The sequence below is a fragment of the Saccopteryx bilineata genome, chromosome 3 (assembly GCF_036850765.1).
Source record: "Saccopteryx bilineata isolate mSacBil1 chromosome 3, mSacBil1_pri_phased_curated, whole genome shotgun sequence".
Lineage (NCBI taxonomy): Eukaryota > Metazoa > Chordata > Mammalia > Chiroptera > Emballonuridae > Saccopteryx > Saccopteryx bilineata.
This window is the reverse complement of record NC_089492.1, coordinates 103,469,164-103,491,765: the sequence shown is the minus strand read 5'-3', so window position 1 is coordinate 103,491,765 and position 22,602 is coordinate 103,469,164. Positions and strand designations below refer to the sequence as shown.

The 22,602-nt window shown below is 47.3% G+C and overlaps 1 protein-coding gene across 1 annotated transcript in view; it reads left to right on the top strand.

Annotated features, from left to right (window-relative positions):
* STPG4 (sperm-tail PG-rich repeat containing 4) overlaps positions 1–12,947 on the top strand; it is a 41,605-nt gene extending 28,658 nt beyond the window's left edge. Inside the window, exons 6-7 of the mRNA XM_066267075.1 lie at positions 8,701–8,805; positions 12,696–12,947. Of these exons, the coding sequence (XP_066123172.1) occupies positions 8,701–8,805; positions 12,696–12,812 (222 nt within the window). The 3' untranslated portion in view covers positions 12,813–12,947. The remainder of the gene's footprint in view (positions 1–8,700; positions 8,806–12,695) is intronic.
* The last annotated feature ends 9,655 nt before the right edge of the window (positions 12,948–22,602 follow it).

The following is a 22,602-nucleotide window of genomic DNA, read 5'->3' as shown; positions in this document are numbered from 1 at the left end:
CCCTGGCCGGTTGACTCAGTGGTAGAGCATCAGCCTGGCGTGCAAGTGGTCCCAGGTTCGATTCCCGGCCAGGGCACACCGGAGAAGCGCCCGTCTGCTTCTCCACCCCTCCCCCTCTCCTTCCTCTCTGTCTCTCTCTTCCCCTCCCGCAGCCAAGGCTCCATTGGAGCAAAGATGGCCTGGGCGCTGGGGATGGCTCCTTGGCCTCTGCCCCAGGCACTGGAGTGGCTCTGGTTGCGACAGAGCGACGCCCCGGAGGGCAGAGCATCGCCCCCTGGTGGGCAGAGCGTCGCTCCCTGGTGGGCATGCCGGGTGGATCCTGGCCGGGCACATGCGGGAGTCTGTCTGACTGTCTCTCCCCGTTTCCAGCTTTGGAAAAATACCCCCCCAAAAAAAAAAAAAATGTATGAGGAGCAGAAAAATAATTAATAAACTTGGTCAGATTGAATAAAGCCAAACACAAATTGAATGGAACCTGAATGTTAAGGTCATGAAAGCAGGTCTCAGTCTCAGTGTCCTCAGAAATGAGTTCGTGTGTAGGTAACATTTTTGGAAAAAATATAGTCTTTCAAATATAGTTACAGGTGTACTAGCATTTTTAAGAAAAATGTATCCTGGCAATTTTTCTTTTTAAACAATTTGTGCAACTTTTCTGGTGCTCTTAGCAGCAGAATCATAGATCCCTGCCTGGCTGTGAGTGTGAGGAATTTCCTGAGCTCTTTTATAATAACAATATCTTGACTACAAACAGAAAAAGAATATATTAGGATTTTATTCAGTGGCAAGTGACAGAAGCCCATATCAATGAGCTGCAGCAAAAGATAAAAAGCTAAAGGTGTGGTGGGGTGTACCAGCACACAGCCTCAGGCACTCTGGCACTTTGGACGTGTTCTCTCCATGAGCTGGACAAGAACACCTCCAGCAGTCCCAGAGGCACGCCTGCCTGCTTAGCCCCCAGAGTGTGAAAAGGCAGGCTCTTCTGACTGGCCAGGTGATGGTTCTGTGCCTGACCCTGCACCACTTGCTGTGACCAGGAGTAAGGGGTTGCCAGTTTGACTGGAAGTTCCCAGACAGAAGTACCGCCTCCGATTTCTAATGATGATGGAGCCCCTTCTGCTCCCAGAGTCATGTAGAAAAGGGAGGATGGGCCAGGACACACCTGCAACAGTTCTGAATTCTATACAAGCTACATTTTATTTTATTTTATTTTATTTTATTTTATTTTATTTTATTTTTTTTGCGACAGAGACAAAGAGTCAGAGAGAGGGACAGATAGGGACAGACAGGAAGGGAGAGAGATGAGAAGCATCAATTCTTCATTGCAGCACTTTAGTTGTTCATTGATTACTTTCTCATATGTGCCTTGACCAGGGTGCTACAGCAGACCGAGTAAGCCCTTGCTCGAGCCAGCGACCTTGGGCTCAAGCTGGTGAGCCTTGCTCAAACCAGATGAGCCCACGCTCAAGCTGGCAACCTCAAGGTCTGGAACCTGGGTCCTCTACATCCCAGTCTGACGCTCTGTCCACTGCATCACTGCCTGGTCAGGTTATACAAGCTACATTTTTAGTGTGTGCAGGTTTGTGATAGCTCAGTGTCCCCCCCCCACACACACAGCCCCATTCCTGGAAACCCACACCGCCACAGCTTCTCTCTCAGCAGAAATGAACAGTACTGAGCTAGACTTCAGAGGTATGTCAGTCCTTAATTCCACAAATGTGAATAGCTTTTGGCCCCTGACAGATTTGCTTGTATCTCATCCACCAATATACTGGTATCTCTTTTTCCTATGAACGTGCAGACCGATATTTGCAGAGTTCTGGAATTTCCCGAGTCGGACACACCCTGCCACCTGCCTCCTCTTGAATTCCCAAAAGCCGCCAGCTTCTCTCGGTGCCCGACTTCCATAGGAGATTCCACCCTCCTTGCAGGATCATCTGTTTCCTTTTTTGCACAGTGTGGCCCACCTCTCACACCTGTCTCACCATATTTAAGGGGGATCACCTTGATTATCCCATGTGACAATTTCAGTTTATGTTGCATATCATTTATGTTTTATGTGTATATATGGACATTATTGGCTATAAATTTTATTTCTGACACTTTCTCTCTTCAAGTATGATTCACTGAAAGTCGTTTGTACCTAGGATCCATAGGGACACCCTATGTACTCGTTCTAGGTTCCATTTAGCTTTAGGATAAGAAAAAAATGAGCTTCGAGCCAAGTACTGACATCTGCCAGTGGAGAAGCAGGCTCAGTAACGGCGCTGCTCCTGCAGCTGAGCTGCTGTCATTTGTTTCTAACCCCGCTAAGCCTCCCTTTCTTGTCTGTAAAACAGAGGTGACAGTGTTTTCCTGCACTGTTGTGGGGGTCGAACGAGAGGGGGTTTGGGAGCTAGAGACAGCAGCAGGCACAGGGCTGCTCTCTGGCGGTGCCCAGGGTCAGGCGGTGGTGGGGAGCAGGCAGGGCGCACCCTTGGTGACCGTCTGCTGAGCCTGCGTCGGAGCAGACTGGTGAGGTGCCTGTTAGATCGCACACCCACCTGTGCATGTGGAAACTTCAGAACACTGAGGCCTTACCGAGACTAGAACGACAAGGGAGACATTTAATATTTACACCTGCAATTAAATTGCAAAACCATCTGACCTGGGGTAGAGCAGGCGATAAAAAGCAACCTGGAATGCTGAGGTTGCTGGTTCAAAACCCTGGGCTTACCTGGTCAAGGCACATATGGGAGTTGATGCTTCCTGCTCCTCACCCCTTCTCTCTCTCCTCTAAAATTAATAAATAAAATCTTTAAGAAAAAAAGAAATTTGCAAAACCATTCTTAGTGTTAATACTAAGTATAACAACAGTGAAGTGATTAACTGTAGAGAAAAAGCTGAGTTTCACATTCCTAACTGTATGCACTTTATTTTATTTATTTTCTGTGATGCAGTGAACTTATCCCTATAGGGTTAAAGTGAATAACACCCTCCTCTCCCGGCTGGCCCGAAGGCCCTGCCTGTGCTGGCCTTCCCTAACCTTTCCTAGCACTGCTTCCTACATAAACCCTTCCTTCCACCCCTGTGCCCTGCAGACTCCTCCTCCTAGTTCTTTAGGTCTCTCCTTAAATATACTTCTTTAAGGGGCTTCCCAGCCCCTCAGATCAGATCAGTTTACTCTCTTACATGCTTTCCCATAGCATCGTGTGTTCCTTTATGTGTTACTCCACATATTTGTAAGGTATATATTCCCTAGTAGAATGTAAACACCATGAGAGTGGGAAACATGTAGATCTTTTCAATTAAGACTGAGTTCTGCACAAGTTAACAAAGTTCCCAAAGAACTAATATTATAAGCAAGAGAGGAGCATATTTTTCTCTGGTATGAAGTGCCTGCAGTGGTGGTTTAGGGTTGGTGTGGCAGTTCCACAGCATCAGATTTCGGAGTGCTGCTCTGCTAAGCATGGCTTCCATTCCCTTGGTCCCAGAGAGCGGAGAACATGGGACAAGCTGGCAGGCAGGAGGGCGGGGAAGATGGACAAGCTGCCTCTTCCTTAAGGATGCTCCTTGGAATTTATGTATACCTCTTCCACCTCTGTCATATCGACCAGAAATTAGCCATGTAGCCACATCTAGCTGCAGGGGAGACTGGGAAATTTAGTTCTTATTCTGAGTAGATATGTGCCCAGGTAAAAAATGGTCCAATACCAAGGAATAGGAGAAAGGATATTGGGAGACAATTACCAGTACATATGCTGTATTCCCAACTCCCAGCACACTGTCTGGCACATTGTACTATATTAGTTAGGTGAAGAAATGAAGTGTGTATTTATTTTCCAGGGCTGCTGAAACAAAGTACTACAAACCGAGTGGCTTGAACAACAGAAATACATTGCCTCACAGTACTAGAGTCTAGAAGTACACGGTCAAGGTGCCAGCCATGTTGGTCCTTCTGCTCCTCCCCTCTCTCATAGCTTCCAGTGATTTGCTGTCAATCTTTGGCAGATCTCTGCCTTCATCTTTGCATGGTGATTTCCCTGTGTACGTGTCTCTGTGTCCAAAATTCCCCTTTTTATAAAGGATGCCATTCATATTGGATTAGGGCCCATCTTAATGACCTCATCTTCACTAATTATGTCTAGAATGACCTTATTTCCAAATCAAATTACATTCTGAGGTACTGGGAATTCAAAAGTCACAAGACTTATGAATTTGAAGCAGACACTAATATTCAACAGAACAAAAATTCATAGGACTTATGAATTCTGGGAGGACATAATTCAACATATACAAACTTGGGAAAATTTCATCTACTCTCACACAGTCTCTCAGAAGCACCTGGTACCTTTGCATTCCTGAGCAGTGTTGTGTAGATGAGCCAGTTCCATCCGCTCAGCCCTGAAGTAGTGTGTTCAGTGGGGGAGGGGGGTTGGCAGGGCCTTACCAAAGTCCTAACGTGGCAATGAGCATTCCTGTCTGTTAGCAGTTGTAACCAAATAAGTCAAGCTTCTTCATGGTATGACAGAAACTCAGGAGCACTCCAGAGAAGTCAGTGGGATCTATGTGTGTGAGTCGTGTGCAGTGAGTAAGAAGCTTCTGCCCTTGTAACATCCCGGGGCCCGCTGCGACCGTGCTTAGCTTCCGCCCCAGGTGCCAGGGTCTGGTTTAGGATCTCGGAGCCAGGCAGCTAACTCAGCCCTCTCAGCACTGCGTCAGGTCCTCACACCTTTGTTGACTCTTTTGAGGAGTTTTTATTTAGTTTTGCCTGGGTCCCTCCCTGTACTGTAAACTCTGAGCTCGAAGCATCTGTGTAATTCCTACAGCTCCTGTTGGTTAAAGCTGCCCTTAAGTAGAAACACCATTAAACAGGACTTTTTTCAAAGGAAAGAGGTTGCAATATGATCATGCCCCAAAGCAGAAGAATGAGTCCTAGAAAGGGGTTCCTGCCCTCTCTTCTGGCAGCAGGCTCTAGGAAGGCAACAGTTTTGTTCTCCCTTGGCATCAACTGTCAGTGGTCTTTGGAAGGTTAAGTTCTGGGGAATCCAGAGTGACCAAAGCACGGCCCTGACAACAGCAAGGTTTAAGAAATGATCCATTTGATTTGTGCAAAAGGTGCTTAGGACTACTTGATAAACCTGAGTGTTGCTCTTCAACCACACATTGCACGTAATATGGACCAAAGCTGTGGGTCGTGTTCAGTAATCCCCAGTAAATGAGGGAACAAAGTCCCCTGTCTCAAGGGAGAGTAGGGCACATTTTAAAGTCCTTCTTGTTTTAAACAGGCTCCTGTTGAATGAGGTCCATTTCTTGCCATGCATCTAGAGCCATTCTGGACAGTGTCCCCTCCCCTTCATTCCTCCTCTGCCCATTCTTGTGCCCTCGGATGGGCAGAGCCAGGACTCTGCTGGAGCCATTTCCCACCCATCGCAGGACCCTGGCCTGATCATTACTTTCCACTTAGGACAGCATTCCTGTGGCTTCTGGAATATGAACTTGGGCCTGTATCCACTTCCCTAATGCTCCCACTTAAACGATTTCATCTGACACATGCAGGGCAAACAGCACTCAGTTATTTATTTCTGCCCCAAGTCTTAGTTTTTTTGGTTCAGATGACCAAGCCCATGCAAGGAGGCTGCTGGATGACACAGGCAGACGTCAGTGTTTTGCTAAGCCTGACACCTGGCCTGCCAACGAGCTCATGACTTGGACGCTTAGAAGTGAAAACCATATTAGGCTTGGGGGAAAAGGTGCAGATGGTGGCATTTCCTGGCCACTCTGCAGACAGCTGGGCTGTCATAGCCATGGAGACAATGGTTGTACACTCAGTAGCATCTTTTGCCCCAATTATCACTCTGGCTTGAGAGTCTTTTTTTTTTTTTTTTGTATTTTTCTGAAGCTGGAAACGGGGAGAGACAGTCAGACAGACTCCCGCATGCGCCCGATCGGGATCCACCCGGCACGCCCACCAGGGGCGACACTCTGCCCACCATGGGGTGATGCTCTGCCCCTCCGGGGCGTCGCTCTGCCGCGACCAGAGCCACTCTAGCACCTGGGGCAGAGGCCAAGGAGCCATCCCCAGCGCCCAGGCCATCTTTGCTCCAATGGAGCCTCGGCTGCGGGAGGGGAAGAGAGAGACAGAGGAAGGAGGGGGTGGGGGTGGAGAAGCAAATGGGCGCTTCTCCTATGTGCCCTGGCTGGGAATCGAACCCCGGTCCCCCGCACGCCAGGCCGACACTCTACCGCTGAGCCAACCGGCCAGGGCCTGGCTTGAGAGTCTTGTGCTTATTATGGCCACACCAAGGGGTCATTGCACAAACTTTTCCTGTCAGAACCTGTTGGCTTTCTAGTCCTTTGATTTTGGGGTGGCTCAGATTTCTCCATTGCGGGTACAGAGGTCACTGCATACAGATAGCCATCTCCGTTCCTCAAGTGCATTCATCTCCCTGCCATGTGTTGTGAAAGTATGAGGCGCATCAGACTTGTGCTTGGCTGTTAATAACAGACTCCGTTCATGGTGGGGTAACTGAGAATGGAGCTGGAGCTGTGACGACACCGCTGTGCCACTGCAGGAGGGAACAGGAAAGCCCTGCTCCTGAGTGCTGTGCGGGGCTCGTCCTGCCAAATCCGTTGGCCAATTTGTGGCCCAGTCCTACCTATTAGAAGGATCTTATGGGACACATTTTTCTGTTCTAACCTTCCCTTCAGTTTATCTTTTTCTCCCTACTTCCTTTTCTTCTTCACTCATTTTCCATACTCATTTATCTATACATTAGGTATAATTGTTTTTCATATTTTAAGAGCACTCAAGTCCACTGTAGAAAAATTAGCAAGTGCTGATAAGCAAAAAAAAAAAAAAAAAGTTTCTTTTTACCCAACATGCCATCACCTGGAGAAACTGTCAGTGAACACTCCAGTCCCAACTTTTTCATGCATCATTTTAAGCTTCTTTTTTTTTACTTAAGGATATTTTGAAATAGCTTTTATGTCCATAAAAATTCATCAACACTGGATGGCTGGATGAGAGAGTCACAATTTATTTAACCAAGCACACAGCATCGGTTATTTAGTTTACTTCTCAATTTCAGATTTTAGAAATGATGTTACAGTGAATGTCTCTGGCTAAATATTTGCAGACATTCTCAGTTGTTTTCTTTGGACGAACTCCTAAATGTATAATTGCTGAGTTAAAATAATAAATGTACATGGTCTTTAACTTTGTATTATAAAAACTTAAAAAGCTACCTCATGGACAGAGTGCTGTGTTGAACCCGTGTTCCCATTCAACAGTGATCAGCTCCTGGACCGTCTCTAGCTTCACTCACTTCACTCCCCTAGTTCCTGCTTTATTTAGAAACAGATCCAAGACATCATGCCAGAAAACCTCATTTTTGTCAGATAGCACAGGTATTTGAAAACAGTGAATTACTAGAAAATAAAATAAAAGGCTAACATCTTTCCCGCATTATTTGCTATGGTATTCGGCTGTTTCCACTCTCTCTGTTCTGGGCTCAGGACTCATTTGTCTCCTGAATTTCTGGAACAATCTTGTAAACAGTCTCTTTCTTCTTTCTCTCTATTTGGACAGGTATAAATATATATTTTTTGTTTGTTTGTTTTTGTATTTTTCCAAAGTTAGAAGCGGGGAGGCAGTCAGACAGACTCTCACATGCACCCAACAGGGATCCACCCGGCATGCCCACCAGGGGGTGATGCTCTGCCCATCTGGGTTGTTGCTCTGATGTGGTCAGAGCCATTCTAGCGCCTGAGGCAGAGGCCACAGAGCCATCCTCAGTGCCCTGGCCAATTTTTGCTCCATTGGAACCTTGGCTGAGGGAGGGGAAGAGAGAGATATAGAGGAAGGAGAGGGGAAAGGGTGGAGAAGCAGATCGGTGCTTCTCCTGTGTGCCCTGACTGGGAATCGAACCCAGGACTTCCACACGCTGGGCTGACGCTCTACTGCTGAGCCAACCAGCCAGGGCTGACAGGTATATATGTTTTTAAGCTATTTCATAGTTTGTCAAGTTGTGCTCCAGAAAAGCTAAATTTAAATTTATACTTCCACCACAATCATATGCTAAGTTTTGTTTTTTTCTCTTTCCTTCCTCCCTTTTTTCCTTTCTTCCCCCCTTCCTTCCTCCCTTCCTTCCTTCCTTCCTTCCTTCCTTCCTTCCTTCCTTCCTTCCTTCCTTCCTTCTTCTTTTCCTTCCTTCCTTCTTCTTTTCCTTCCTTCCTTCCTTTCACCTCTCTTTTTCTCATAGCATTATACTTATGTCAGTGAATTGCTGTAAATACTTGTTTGGATTAACATAAAATATACTATAGTTATATAAAAGAATAAGTGTGTTTTATAAAGCTAACAGCTCAGAGAAGCAAGTCACTATTAACAGTCAAAGGGACAGTTATGGAGTGAGGCATGCCAGTGTGGCGAGGGGGCCCAGGCATGGACAAGGGGAGACTTTTACTGTCACCTGACCTTTAGTCTTCACAGTCATCCATCAAGCAGGCAAAGTAGATAAAGTAGCTATTTTTCCCATTTCACAATGACTTGTACCAGGGCACACATTAATAAGATCTTTCAAGCCCAAATACAGTTTGTCTACTACATCACTGATTCATATGTTTATTTCTAGAAGGCAAATAAAGCATTAACATATATCAAATATTAGTAATTATGAAACACTATTTAAAAAAAACAAAACCTTTTTTTTTTTTTAATAGCGTGAAGGCCCAGGGCCAGGTCATTATGACTTGAAAATACCTCCAGCAACTTCTATTACTTCTTGTTTCCAATCCCGAATACCTCGATTCTTGCCTGCCTGTTCAGTAAGTATTCTAAAAGACAGATATGGTCGTAGGTTTCATGGCTGTGTGTTGGGGGGGGGGGGTAGTGGAGGTGGGGTGGGGGTATTTTAGTCATATACAATTCTAGTAGAGTCATATACAATTGTATAAATATATACAATTATATATCATTGCTTGTCAAGACAGCAAAGAATATAGAGCTCAGCCTGACCTGTGGTGGCGCAGTGGATAATGCATCGACCTGGAAATGCTGAGGTTGCTGGTTCAAAAACCCTGGGCTTGCCTGGTCAAGGCACATATGGGAGTTGATGCTTCCAGCTCCTCCCGCCTTCTCTCTCTCTCTCTCCCTCTCTCTCTCCTCTTTAAAAATGAATAAAGAAAAAAAGGAAAAAAAAAAGATTAAAAAAAAAAAAAAAAGAATATAGAGCTCAAATACCGGGCAAGCCTTCAGCCAGGGTCAGGCACAGAGTGACTCCTGAAGGCTGTAGTGAATTATGAGTTCAGTTGAGAACAGCCAGCAGAGTGACCTGCCATCCATGTTATGACCTGGATGCTTTGTGGGGAAACACCTTTAATGAACTGAAGCAAGCAGTGGACAGTGGCCGCCCTCATCCATCCAGAATTGCCTTTTTGTGTGTGGCTTCTGAGAGCAAAAAATGAGAGCAGAAACATTATTAGGAAACCAAATGAGACCATTAAGGCAGGAGCAATCCCCTGCCCTTGACTCAGGGCAGACAAGGAAGAGGCTCAAGTGCAAGGAGATGTATGAAGAAGTATGTGAAAGCCCCGAAGACCTAGGGAAGGCCAAGGAAGATCTCAAGAGCATAACGTGGAGTTTATGAACACACTGGCTTTTTTTTTTAAATGCTAAAAGACAGTTTTCATTTCCATGACCTTAGTATTTCCAGCCTGCACCCCAGTCTGCAAGTCGCTGGTATTTAGCCTTATTTGACATGGTTGGGAGACAGAAATACAAATTCTGCCTGTAAGGAAGTGGGCCCACTCTGCGGGGTGAGGCTAGGCAGTGGGTAGGAGAGGGCTAGTACTACTGTCAGGCCGCTGGTCACTCCCCAACCCACTTGTGGGGTCCCAAGCCCTTGCCTTCAGGATCTTGTTTCAGAGCTGCCAATATGGGGTCCTGCAGTCTTTATCTGGAAGTGTGAATACTGAGAAGTCCCTGCCTGTAAAACTAAAAACCGACCACCAGCAAGAGGCGGGTGAAACCCTTAATCCAGGGGTCCCCAAACTACGGCCCGCGGGCCACATGCGGCCCCCTGAGGCCATTTATCCGGCCCCCGCCGCACTTCCGAAAGGGGCACCTCTTTCATTGGTGGTCAGTGAGAGGAGCATAGTTCCCATTGAAATACACTGGTCAGTTGGTTGATTTAAATTTACTTGTTCTTTATTTTAAATATTGTATTTGTTCCCGTTTTGTTTTTTTACTTTGAAATAAGATATGTGCAGTGTGCATAGGGATTTGTTCATAGTTTTTTTTATAGTCCGGCCCTCCAATGGTCTTAGGGACAGTGAACTGGCCCCCTGTGTAAAAAGTTTGGGGACCCCTGCCTTAATCAGATCCTCATACTCCATGGCTTCACCGAGACCCAGACATGGAGGGTTTTTTTTAGCTTTCACAGGGCTGAGTACCCCCAGGAAGTTGGTGTCATGCTAACCAAACTCCCAGGAAACTGAGAGAGAAGCCAGAGGTGTAGGGTTAATTCACAAGTGTCCACCAAGGGGGTAGCTGGAGTTCCGGGCTGCTGCTCTGTGGAGTGTCTCCTCTTACAGGAAACTTCATGGAAACCAAGGACAGCCAGAGGTTTGCTTGGTGTCAGTGAGACTAGGGCTGGGAGATGATGGAGCCAGATGTTCTCAAGGTCTGAGAACCGTAATCGGCAGCCTCCCGAGGGGTGCTCTTGTGGGCGGGGTGGCTGGGGGCAAGCCCACAGACCTAGTTTGTGGGCCGGTCATCCAGGACTCCTCACACAGCCTGCTTCCTCACTAATAGCACTAATAAAGGCTTCAGTGTTTTTGACATCCGGCCAGGACTTGATGAGATTTCCAGGCTGCTCCTCTGCTTTTGGCAAGGGAAACATCCTGTCATTTAAAGTGGCTTCTGCAGGCAGCTGACGTCATCCATGCTGGGCCGACTTTCTGTCCTACTCTCAGAGTAATCCAATTGCCACTCTTACTGTCTCCTGAAGAGATAACAAGCTGCAAGCAAGGAAGGAAATGACAAGAAGGTGATAACAGAGAATAATACAGTGGTAGGCAGCATGTGGAGACCCTGGCTGGGCCTGCTCAGTGCTGTCTGCCCTGCAGAGCTTCCTGTGAGACTCAGAACCTCACTTTAATGGGGGAGGCATGGGAAGCCCATCGCCCAAGGTCACACTGAGCCATTGGGGGTGAGACTGGGACTTAAACCAGGTCTATGTGACAATAAAATTCTTCCCTTAACCGCCTGACCAGGCGGTGGCGCAGTGGATAGAGCGTCAGACTGGGATGCGGAAGGCCCAGGTTCGATACCCTGAGGTCGCCAGCTTGAGCGCGGGCTCATCTGGTTTGAGCAAAAATTCACCAGCTTGGACCCAAGGTCCTTGGCTCAAGCAAGGGGTTACTCGGTCCGCTGAAGGCCCATGGTCAAGGCACATATGAGAAAGCAATCAATGAACAACTAAGGTGTCGCAATGCGCAACGAAAAACTAATGATTGATGCTTCTCATCTCTCTGTTCCTGTCTGTCTGTCCCTGTCTATCCCTCACTCTGACTCTCTCTCTGTCTCTGTAAAAAAAAAAAAAATTCTTCCCTTAACCATACACAGAGGCCCTGGTGTTTCTTGGACAACTCAAGATAAATCCCAGCATGGAAAACACTGACCTTAGAAATCCAAGTCTTAGTTTATGAAAATGACAGTCATTTGCATTTATCAGTATAGAAAAGAAGCTTTGTTTAAAGAATTGGCACAATAATTTTTTAAAGAATTTCATCAAGCCTGACCTGTGGTGGCACAATGGATAAAATGTCAACCTGGAATTCTGAGGTCACTGGTTTTAAATCCCGGACTTGCCTGGTCAAGACACATATGGGAGTTGATGCCTGCTCCTCCTCCCCTTCTCTCTCTCTCTCTCCTCTCTTTAAAATGAATAAATAAAATCTAAAAAAAAAAAAAAAAGAATTTCATCAAGCTCTGGCCGGATAGGTCAGTTGGTTAGAGCATCGTCCCCAAGTGCAGAGGTTACTAATTTGATCCCTGGTCAGAGCACATACGGGAACAGGTCACTGTTCCTCTCTCTCTCTCTCTTTAACCCCCTTCCTCTCTATAAAAAAAAAAAATCATTAAAAATAAAAGAATTTCATCAAAATGAAAACATGATTTTTAAAAAGTAGAACTCGTAGATCCCTTGAGGATACTTCTGACCCTGGGGTCCACAGACCATGGCAGAAAAATACTTTACCACTCACGCTGGGTCAATGATCAAAACACACGAGTTTGGGCTTTTAAGGTCAGCCACTCAGCTCAGAATCCACTCTTTAACCCCTTACTACTAGACGGAGATTCACTAGAGGGGACAGCAATGCCATTCCCAGGGACAAAGTGCCCTGTGACTGAGTGTGCCTGGAGGTGCAGGTGGCCTGTGAGCTGCCCCCGTGCCCCAAGTTCAGGCTGTCGCTTGTCCGCTGTCTCTCGGCACCTCTGCAGCATTGGGGAGAGCGGCTGGCAGGAGCAGGTCTGAGCTCCAAGGATACACGCCAGTGCAAGGAGCCCAGGCCTCAGCCGAAGCCAGAGTGGCCCTTGTCTCCCTCCCTCCACGGGCATTTGCCAGCCGTGCCGGAGCCAGCAGCCAGGCTCAGCAGGCTCCAGGGTTTGGTGTCAGACTCTCATCAGTTCCCGTTTTCTGTTCTCTTTTCAGAAAACCCCGGGCCCAGGAGCATACACAGCTTCAGCGCAATACCCCAAGCAGCCCCGGACCATAGCCAAAATGGGGCAGGAGCATAGCCTTTTCTTCAACAATACCATTGGCTTTTAAAATAGGACCATCCTGGCCATAAGCGACTTTGTTCTAGCAAGTTGTTAGGTTGAGAAAACTCTCTTTTGTTTGCTCTTTATGAAAGTTTAAGTACAGAATTCAATAGATTGCCCAGAGTGACCATCCAGCCTGCCAATCTGGACTAGTCCCGGTGTCATTTTCCGTTCACTCTCAAAGATGTCCTGATTTGAACAATAAATTCTATACTCAAGGTTTATTGTCAAAGGCTATTTTCCTGGAGTGGGCTGTCAGGGCTGCCCTCGCAGTGCTGAGACAGGCCCAGCCCCTCGAGGCTGTGCTCCATGCAGCCTCGGGCTCTCCAGCTGGGTCTCAATGGCCCTGGAGTTGTAACACCTCGCAGGCCTCACGGAGACTTCCTTAGGGGTGGCCAGGGGGTGTGTATTCAACCAGGGCTTGACAGGATCCCAACAGGTGGTTCTTTCTCTCTTTCAACTCCTTGAAAAGAATAATATTTATTCAACCCGGTGAGTATTTGTGGTTTCAAGTCAACAAAAATATTTTGAGTATCTGCTGTGTGCCAGGTGCTGTGTTGGGATCAGGGAGTGTGGGCTTAAAAGAAAGATGAACAAGGCATGTGACTGAGCTTGGGGAGGGTTGCAGGCCAGGTAGGTAGTTTGGGGTCACCCTCAGCTTGAGGAAGGCTTTAAAAGCTGTGCCAACAAGCTCCTTCTGGTGTTGGGAGCTCAGGAGCTACCTTCACGCAGATGGAGGTTTAACCAGGAAGGTGGCCCTCCCCTCAGGAAGCTGTGATGTCACTGCACCTGGCGTCCAGAGGAGCAGTTTCAACAATGAAAACCTCAGGCGATCAGAGCAGGGACAGGGGAGCAGGCGGAAGGCAGGAGGGAAGCTTGGCTGGCAACCAAGGACCCAAGATGCTGAGAGGCAGAGGAGAGGGAAGAGGTCAGGGACAAGGAGCCCTGTTTGGGCAAAAAGCAAGTATAAACAGCTGCTGGAGGGGAAGAGAGGGAGCCTAGTCTGGCCCAACGAGAGTGCAGGGTGTGAGGGAGGGTGGTCCCCTTGGGAGCACAGGCAGCCACGCATGCCCAGAAGTCCTGCTGAAGGAACCTGAGGGACAGGTCCCATGTATGATAGCCCGTGTCTCAGAAAGGTTGGGGTGAGTCCAGAGTCATTACTGAGTAATTGGAAGAAAACTTTAAATGTTTATACAGTATTTTATTATATCCTAAAAGGGGGGAGAAAACAACCCACCTTTCTTCTCTAGTCTGATAAGCCCTTATAAAATGGGCAAGGAAGGGAAGGCCACCATCTCACTGAAGTTATTCAGGTTTCACATTTGTGGGAGAAACTCCCGCATTGCATTCCTTCAGAGCTGAAAACAATCACTTGGAAGATCGGAGGGCTGGTCTCAGGGCTGGTGGCTCTTGTCCCGCTTTGATCAGAAGATGGCTGCAGGGCAGACAGTTCCAAATTTCATTCTCCGAGTGGGTCAGAGTCTCCAAGCAGGATCAGAAGGTTGCGGCTGGCCGTGCTGATGGAGGGTGTTTTCTCCAGGTTGCACCCGGTGCTCAGGGGAATGGTGCTAGACAGGGAGAGGCGGTCCTGTCTGTCCTAGAGCTCTGGGTGGAAGTTAGAGAAACCCCTCCCAGCAGCAAGGGGAGGAGTGAGATGGTGGTGTCATTGTGTAGGGGTATCTCCTGACAAGAGTGTGAAGCAGGGGCTGGCAGCAACCAGTTCTCTGTCCCTCTGCCTCCTCTCCGCCTCTCCCTCAGGCCTGCTTCTCCTCCCTCAGCAGGCTGACTGTGCTGCCTCTTTCCCGTACAGAATCTAATGCAGCTACCTTGGCCCCTCCTCATGTCATTTCCTGAGCCAACACCCTACAAGGATGCAACCTGCCTCTCTTGGTTCCAGTAGCCGATTCCCAGGACAGAGAATCCAGTTGGCCAGCTTGGGCCAGGAGTAGTTTCCCCACCCTCGGGGCCTTCAGCTGTGGCCAGAAGCACCTAGACCAGGCATGGCCGACATAGGCCCGCGGGCTAGAGTTTATGTGGCCAACAATTAAATTTTTAATATTCTCCGCTACTTTAAAATCTCAGCTACTCAGAAGTGGAAATGTCTTTGATTATTGGAAATTGAGATATTTAAGAAGATAGTGATACGCGGAAAAGAATTCCATGTGTGACTAGGGTTAACTTCCAATAACACTGGGGAACAAAATTTTTGTTGCATCCACAAAAACACTTGTTCTTACCTAATTCGAGTGTGCTGATCTCAAATCTGACATTAGTTTTTCTCTGTAAGCTACAGTTTTTTTGCAATTCAAGATTTTAGGTTTTCATCTTATTGTAAAATTTTCAACATTTAGTTCAACATAATGAAGTAGAATGTCTTCTTGGGCATCATCTTTGTGAAAATATAATAATTTATATAATGCAGTAAATATACTAATACACTAAAAGATGTGATTGCATCAGAATTTGTCTACAATTTCAAAATATAACATATTAAAACACTTATTTTAATTATAAAATTTGCGCAAAACTTATTTAAATTCTATTCAGGCAAAAATTTGCATTTGTAGCTCTTGCATTTGTGTACTTGTTGAGGACAATCTCAATTGATGCTCCAGCAGTAAATAGTCTGCTCATCACTAACAGCTCCAAGATTTTCAGGAAACTTATCAAGGTGACTGTTCAGGAAGTGAATTTTTTTTTTTTTTTTTTGGTATTTTTCTGAAGCTGGAAACGGGGAGAGACAGTCAGACAGACTCCCGCATGCGCCCGACCCGGATCCACCCGGCACGCCCACCAGGGGCGATGCTCTGCCCACCAGGGGGCGATGCTCTGCCCCTCTGGGGCGTCGCTCTGCCGCGACCAGAGCCACTCTAGCACCTGGGGCAGAGGCCAAGGAGCCATCCCCAGCGCCCGGGCCATCTTTGCTCCAATGGAGCCTTGGCTGCGGGAGGGGAAGAGAGAGACAGAGAGGAAGGAAGGGGGGGCAGTGTGGAGAAGCAAATGGGCGCTTCTCCTATATGCCCTGGCCGGGAATCGAACCCCGGTCCCCCGCACGCCAGGCCGACGCTCTACCACTGAGCCAACCGGCCAGGGCCAGGAAGTGAATTTTAACGCTCATGTTACATCCAATGTCTCGGAAAGCCAACAGCATCCTTTGAACCAGAAGTTCATAGTTTTCTGCTTTTTTTGTTGCCAAGGAAGTTCTTTGTAACTGCCACAAAAGACTGCCATGCTGCTTTCTCCTCCTTATTTATCTTCCTGGCAAATTCTTCATCACGTATGAGGGTTTGAATTTGAGGTCCATTGAATACACCTGCTTTTATCTTCTCGAAAGACAAGGCAGGAAAAGCAGAAATATGTTGAAAGCATTCACTTTCTCTATTCAAAACCTGAACAAACTGCTTCATTAAGCCAAGTTTGATGTGAAGTGGGGGGAAAATGATCCTGTCTTGATTAACTACAGGTTCATTCACAATATTTTGCATCCCTACTTCCAGAGCTTCACATTTTGGCCACTCCGTCCGTGTCCCGTGTTTCTCCCGAGCTCGGCTGTCCCACAAACACAGAAAGCAAGGATACTTTGTGAAACCTCTCTGTTGTCCTAGCAGGAAATTTACCATTTTAAGATCCACACAAATGATTCAGTTATACTCCTTATACTTCAGAAGGTCGAGGACAATTTTTATGTCATTCTTACTAAGTCATTCAATTCAGGTTGGCTAAACTGCTGAGGGGTTAATGACTGCTTGGCATCAGAAGAAGACCCTTCAGATTCTACAACCATTTCCTCATGCATCTTATCAAAATACACTTGATCACCATGTTCACTTTCTTCATCCTTAGAAGAAATAAAACCATTGAAAACTAGAACTGGGAGTGTCTCAGAGTGTGGGATAGGTCGTATTGTTGAAAGAATATTAGGATATGCGATCATATGCTGTTTTTTTCTTGCTGATGCCCTTTGTATGGATCAGACAAAAATAACAGTCACTGCTGTGGTCCTTAAGTTCACGCCAAACCATGGGAATACCAAAAGGCATTCCCTTGCGTTTTCCTTTTGTCCAGTCATAAAGCATTTCCTCACAATTATGACACACACTATGAGGAGCCCAATTCTTGTCTTGATTGCCAAAGGGAACTTGAAAATAGGCAATATATGCACATGTCACAAATGATGAAATATTGTGCCTTTGACATTGAAGTGTGTAACAACTGCATATATAACAGAAGGTGTCAAGACTATTCTTACATTTATACCTACTCGAAGAAGCCATGATTCAATCTTAAAACAAAATAAGAGGGTGTGTTTATCAGATAATTTTTTACATTTAAAAACAAGTTATGTAAAAGTGATGTTTGTAAAACATTAATTGCCTGTGGTTATGTTCAGTCCAAGAGTCGTTGCCCTTTAACTCCAATTTAAAAACCACTGCAACAAAAAGAAATTAAAATTGCATAAAAACTAGAACATCGCCTGACCAGGCGGTGGCGCAGTGGATAAAGCGTTGGACTGGGATGCGGAGGACCCAGGTTCGAGACCCCGTGGTCACCAACTTGAGCGCGGGCTCATCTGGTTGGAACAAAAGTTCACCAGCTTGGACCCAAGGTCACTGGCTCGAGCAGGGGTTACTCGGTCTGCTATAGCCCCATGGTCAGGGCACATATGAGAAAACAATCAATGAACAACTAAAGTGTCACAATGTGCAACAAAAAACTAATGATTGATGCTTCTCATCTCTCCCTTCCTGTCTGTCTGTCCCTGTCTATCCCTCTCTCTGACTCTCTCGCTGTCTCTGTTAAAAAATAAAATAAAATAAAATAAAATAAAAACTAGAACATACACCAAAAAACGGATTTCAGATTTGGAATCAGTGATGCAAAAATATATAGAAACAGTTCTAAACCCTCATGCAACTGAAGATGAAAAAAAAAATTGTTCCCCAGTGTAATTAGTCGAATGGATTCGCGATACTTCTTTATTTTTTAAAAAAATTTCATTATAAAGATTTACAACTTTTGTACTTGTCTATACTCGATATGAACTGTTTGACATTTAGCGGCAATGTGAAACCCACATTCTTTTAGGCTAGTTTGCCAGTGCGCACCCAAGGTCAAAGAATTCATTATTTTTGTGGTCAAATGTGCTGAATCAAGTGGCATTGTAGCATAGACAATAGCTGCAGTTGATAATGAAAACATGTCCAGGCTATTTGTAAAACAAAATAATTGTTTTATTTGCGATATAACCCCTTTAAGCTCATTCTATTAATTAAATATTGTTTCAATTGATTGTGATACAGTTTGGATATTTATACAGTATGTAATTATATTTTTATTAAAATAATAGTGTATATTAAAATTTTTTTCACTCACATTTATTCATAAACAAATTACATAATAAAATTATGTTTACTTAAACGAATCGTTTTTATATTTAACATTTTTAAATTTTTATTTATTTATTTATTTATTTTTATTATTATTTTTTTTTTCTGTATTTTTCTGAAGCCGGAAACGGGAGAGACAGACAGACTCCCGCATGCGCCTGACCAGGATCCACCCGGCACGCCCACCAGGGGGCGACGCTCTGCCCACCAGGGGGCGATGCTCTGCCCCTCCGGGCGTCGCTTTGTTGCGACCAGAGCCACTCTAGTGCCTGGGGCAGAGGCCAAGGAGCCATCCCCAGCGCCCGGGCCATCTTTGCTCCAATGGAGCCTTGGCTGCGGGAGGGGAAGAGAGAGACAGAGACGAAGGAGAGGGGGAGGGGTGGAGAAGCAGATGGGCGCTTCTCCTGTGTGCCCTGGCCGGGAATTGAACCCGGGACTTCTGCACGCCAGGCCGACGCTCTACCACTGAGCCAACTGGCCAGGGCAACATTTTTTTAATTTTAATATTTCGTCCGGCCCGTGAAAAAAGTTTTCTTTCTAATCTGGCCCAGGGGCAAAAACTGTTGGCCACGCCTGACCTAGGCCCTCGGCGCAGACAAGGCTGCAGGGGCCCAGCCACGTGGGGGGTGTCACTGTGGTGGAGGGCAGCTCCCGGTGTCCCAGCAGAGAATGAAAACCCGTTCAGAATAAAAAACAGAGAGTGTCTTGAATGGCTTGCAGAGGTTTCACCTGGAGGTGAAACTGTTGGAGAACATTCTTCCGGGCCGTCTGGACACTCTGGTGTTTTGGGCCTATTCTCTAAGTTTGTCTTTGGCTCCTATGATGTCTGTCTGTCTTTCTGGAGCTGGGAGTACCTCAGCCCTGTGTTCCTTACCACTGCTGCCATCTGGTTCCAATGCAGCCCTCAGCCTCCTCTGCGATGTGGTGGCGAGGCAGAAACTCTGCCCCAGGTATTAGCTGAGGTGCTGGCAGGATCTAGGTGCTGAGAAGATGTTTTACTTCTCCTTGTTGGCATATTCTAATGTTTTTATAGTATTTTATACAACTAGGGAGAGCAGAGGGATTCTGGATGGCTTTTTCTCACCACAAGCCTAAAATTGAGACACTATTTGAAGAGCAGGGCCTCCTTCTGTCCCTTCCAAGATGGAGAGGCTGTCAGACCTGGCTTGACCTTAAGCTTGAGCTCTGAGATTGGGATATTCACACCTGGCATCTAGGACTGTTGTGCACATTAGATGACATGCCCAGAGGGCTCCGAGAAGCCTAGAGCAGATGGAAGAGACTTCTGCCTGTATCCTAAGTCCCGAGAGGCTTTCCCTGTAGAACCCCTCCTCCTTCCCCCATTGGCTGTTGTGACACTGGCTTCCCAAGGTCCCTGCCCTGGCTTCCCCGAGCATCCTTCTATTCCTCTCCCAGACCCACCTCCCACCTCCAACTGCCCTCTGAATTTGGCTTCAACCAAAGAGAATGGCTCTTCTTAGCTGCAAATGCCTTCTACTGGCTCCATGTGAAATTCCCTCTCCACCAAGTCAGAGCATGTCAAAAGTCACAGCACTGATGGGGAGAGCTTGTCCTCCTCCCCCTTCTTCTCCTCTCTTTCCCTCCTTCTTCACTCCCCTCTCTTGTCACTGCTTTCTGGACCTGCAGTGACATCTTCCAGACCCAGAAGCTGAGGGCCACAGGTTGCTTAGGTGGCTGGCCCTGCCTCCAGCATGATCGCTTACCTACCTGATGCCACATGCAGCACAGAACTGCCAGGAGGACTCATCCCACTCCTAGGATTGCTTTGAAAGCCCTGTTACCTTAAAAACACAGTTCAAGGCCCTGGCTGGTTGGCTCAGTGGTAGAATGTCGGCCTGGTATGTGGATGTCCCAGATTCAACTCCTGGTCAGGACACACAGGAGAGGCAGGCACCCATGTGCTTCTCCACCCCTCCCCCTCTTGCTTCTCTTTCTCTCTCCTCTCTCTATCCCTCTTTCTTCCCCTCCTGAAGCCATGGCTTGGTTGGAGCAAGTTGGCCCTGTGTGCTGAGGATGGCTCCATGGCCTCCACCTCAGGCACTAAGAAGAGCTCAGTTGCTGAGCAATGGAGCAACACCCCAGATGGGCAGAGCATTGCTCCCTAGTAGAATTACCAGGTGGATACTGGTTGGGGCACATCTCTGCCTCCCCTGCTCTCATTGAATAAAAACAACAACAACCAGAAAAAACCACACACACAGTTAAAAATCTACAAGTTCAGAATCAGTGGTTTTAAGCTGCATTTTAGAATCCCCCAGGGAGACTTTAAGAATCTTGGTGCTGTGAGTTCCCAAAGAGATCACATCAAAGTCCTTGGGGGTAGGACTCAGGCTCAGTATGTCTTTAAAGCTTACCCCCTTCCTCATCCTAGTTGATTCCAATGAGTGGCCATGGTTGAGAACCACCACTGAGATGGTGTGAAGACACCAATCACCAATAACTCTGGGTGAGGGCACAGGTAGTTCTCCCAACCCTAAAGATTTAAGGAGAAGACAGGGCCCTCTCGGATGTGAAGAAGAAATTAACTCTTGTTAGCACCTGGCTGAGTCCAAAGGGAAAAAGCACAGGGAGTTGGGGTGAAACTAATGCCTGGAGCAATACCAGGTGGAGTTTTTCTGGGTCAGAAAGACAGCAGAGGCCTGAACCCCGGCACCTCTCACCAGCCTGCCCCCTGGCTGGGCTCCTCACAGACTTCGGTTTTGGCCAAAGGCATGGCTGCAGGCTTGCCAAGCCTTCCAGGCCCAAAGGCAGGTGGGTGTTTGGGTTCTGGATTCAGGGCTGCAGGGGCTGGGTGGGTTTATGGGCTTCTCTGCAGCTTCCTTAGAGAAGAGGCCACTCTGGATGGCAGGGGGAGCCAAGGCTGAATCCTCGAGGCTGGGGGTGGTGAGAAAATAAGGCACGAGCCGCAGACAGACAGGGAGGAGCTGGAGGAAGGGGAGGCCCAGGGGGGGACATGTGGAGATCACCTCCCAGAGGGTGCTCCCTGTTGCCTTGTTAACAACACCCTTGGCCATAGCAGAGCCCAGAAGGTGTCACCCTTCTGAAGAGCGGTGGCGGCTCAGAGAGGCTCACCATCAGGGTAGGGAGGTAGCAGTGTGGCTGCTTTGGGTGTGAGTATGGCTTAGTCCCTGAGGACTTTAAACAGGAAGGTGGGCTCAGGCCCTGTGACACGGCATCTCTGCTCACCAGAGCGGGCTAAGAGGGGGCAGGCAGCAGAGACTGACGAGACTTTTCATTCAGTTCACTGTGCTGGAACTGAGTGGCCTGGGAGAGCACAGGGTGCGGCAGCAGGCAGGGCACTGGGAGCTTTGGGGGTCACAAAGGGAGCCTAGTGCTTGATGAAGGCTGGCTGTTGGCCCCTCATTCCTCTTCTGAAGTCCCGCAGCTCAGGGGTCCTGCATGGTAACTGAAGGCCAACAAGGAGAAAGGAAGTTACTGGAGCTTCCTTTATTCAACGGAGCCAGAAGGGACCCTTGGAAGCATGACAGGCATGGCTTCTAATCCCGACCCGTCCTGGGCTGGGCTGGGCATGGGAGCGGGACTGCAGGGCCCCCTGAGCCCACGTGTGCAATCCTGTGCCTGGGGTAGCTTTTTTAATCTAAACCGTCTGTATGAATTTCCTGTGGCTTCTATAACAAATTACCATAGACTTTTTGCTTAAAACAATATGGATTTATTCTCTTAGAGTTCTGGAGGTCAGAAATCCCAAAATCAGTCTCACTGGGCTAAAGACAAGGTGGTTAGCCAGGTGATTCCTTCTGGAGGGTCCAGGGGAGAATGTTTCCTCGTCTTTTTCAGCAATCTAGAGACTACCTACAATCCTTTCCTCCGATCATTCCAAATCCCTGCTTCCATCACATCTAGTCCTGACTCTGACCTTCCTGTCTTCCTCTTTTAAGGATTCTTGTGGTTATATGGGTTCACCTGGACAATCCAGATAATCTCCCCAAGGTCCAAAATCCCTTTTCTATGTAAGGGAATATATTCACAGGTTCTGGGAATTAGGACATAGACACCTTTAAGGGGATAATATTCAGCCTTCCACACCCTCTAACTTATAGCTGGGGTAGGGAATGAAGCATTCTTCTGGTTGAAATGCTGCCCTCCCCGTGACCCTTGGTGTGCCCCAAGTACCTTCCCCAGTCCTTTCTGGGCTGATGGGGTTCGTCTCATCAGTGCTCCAGCGGTCCCCAGGTCCTCCTGAGGCCAGGCTGGACTGTGGGCTCTGGGATCGCAGTGGGTTGTCACTAGGGCAGGCAGCATGGGCTGGAGGTTTATTTAGCTGGCTGCTTCCCAAACAAGGCCAAGAAATATTTGCATGGTGACATCTGAATGCCTGGGTAGGGGCTGCAAGTGCAACAATGAGCACTTTGGTACCAGAAAGGAGTC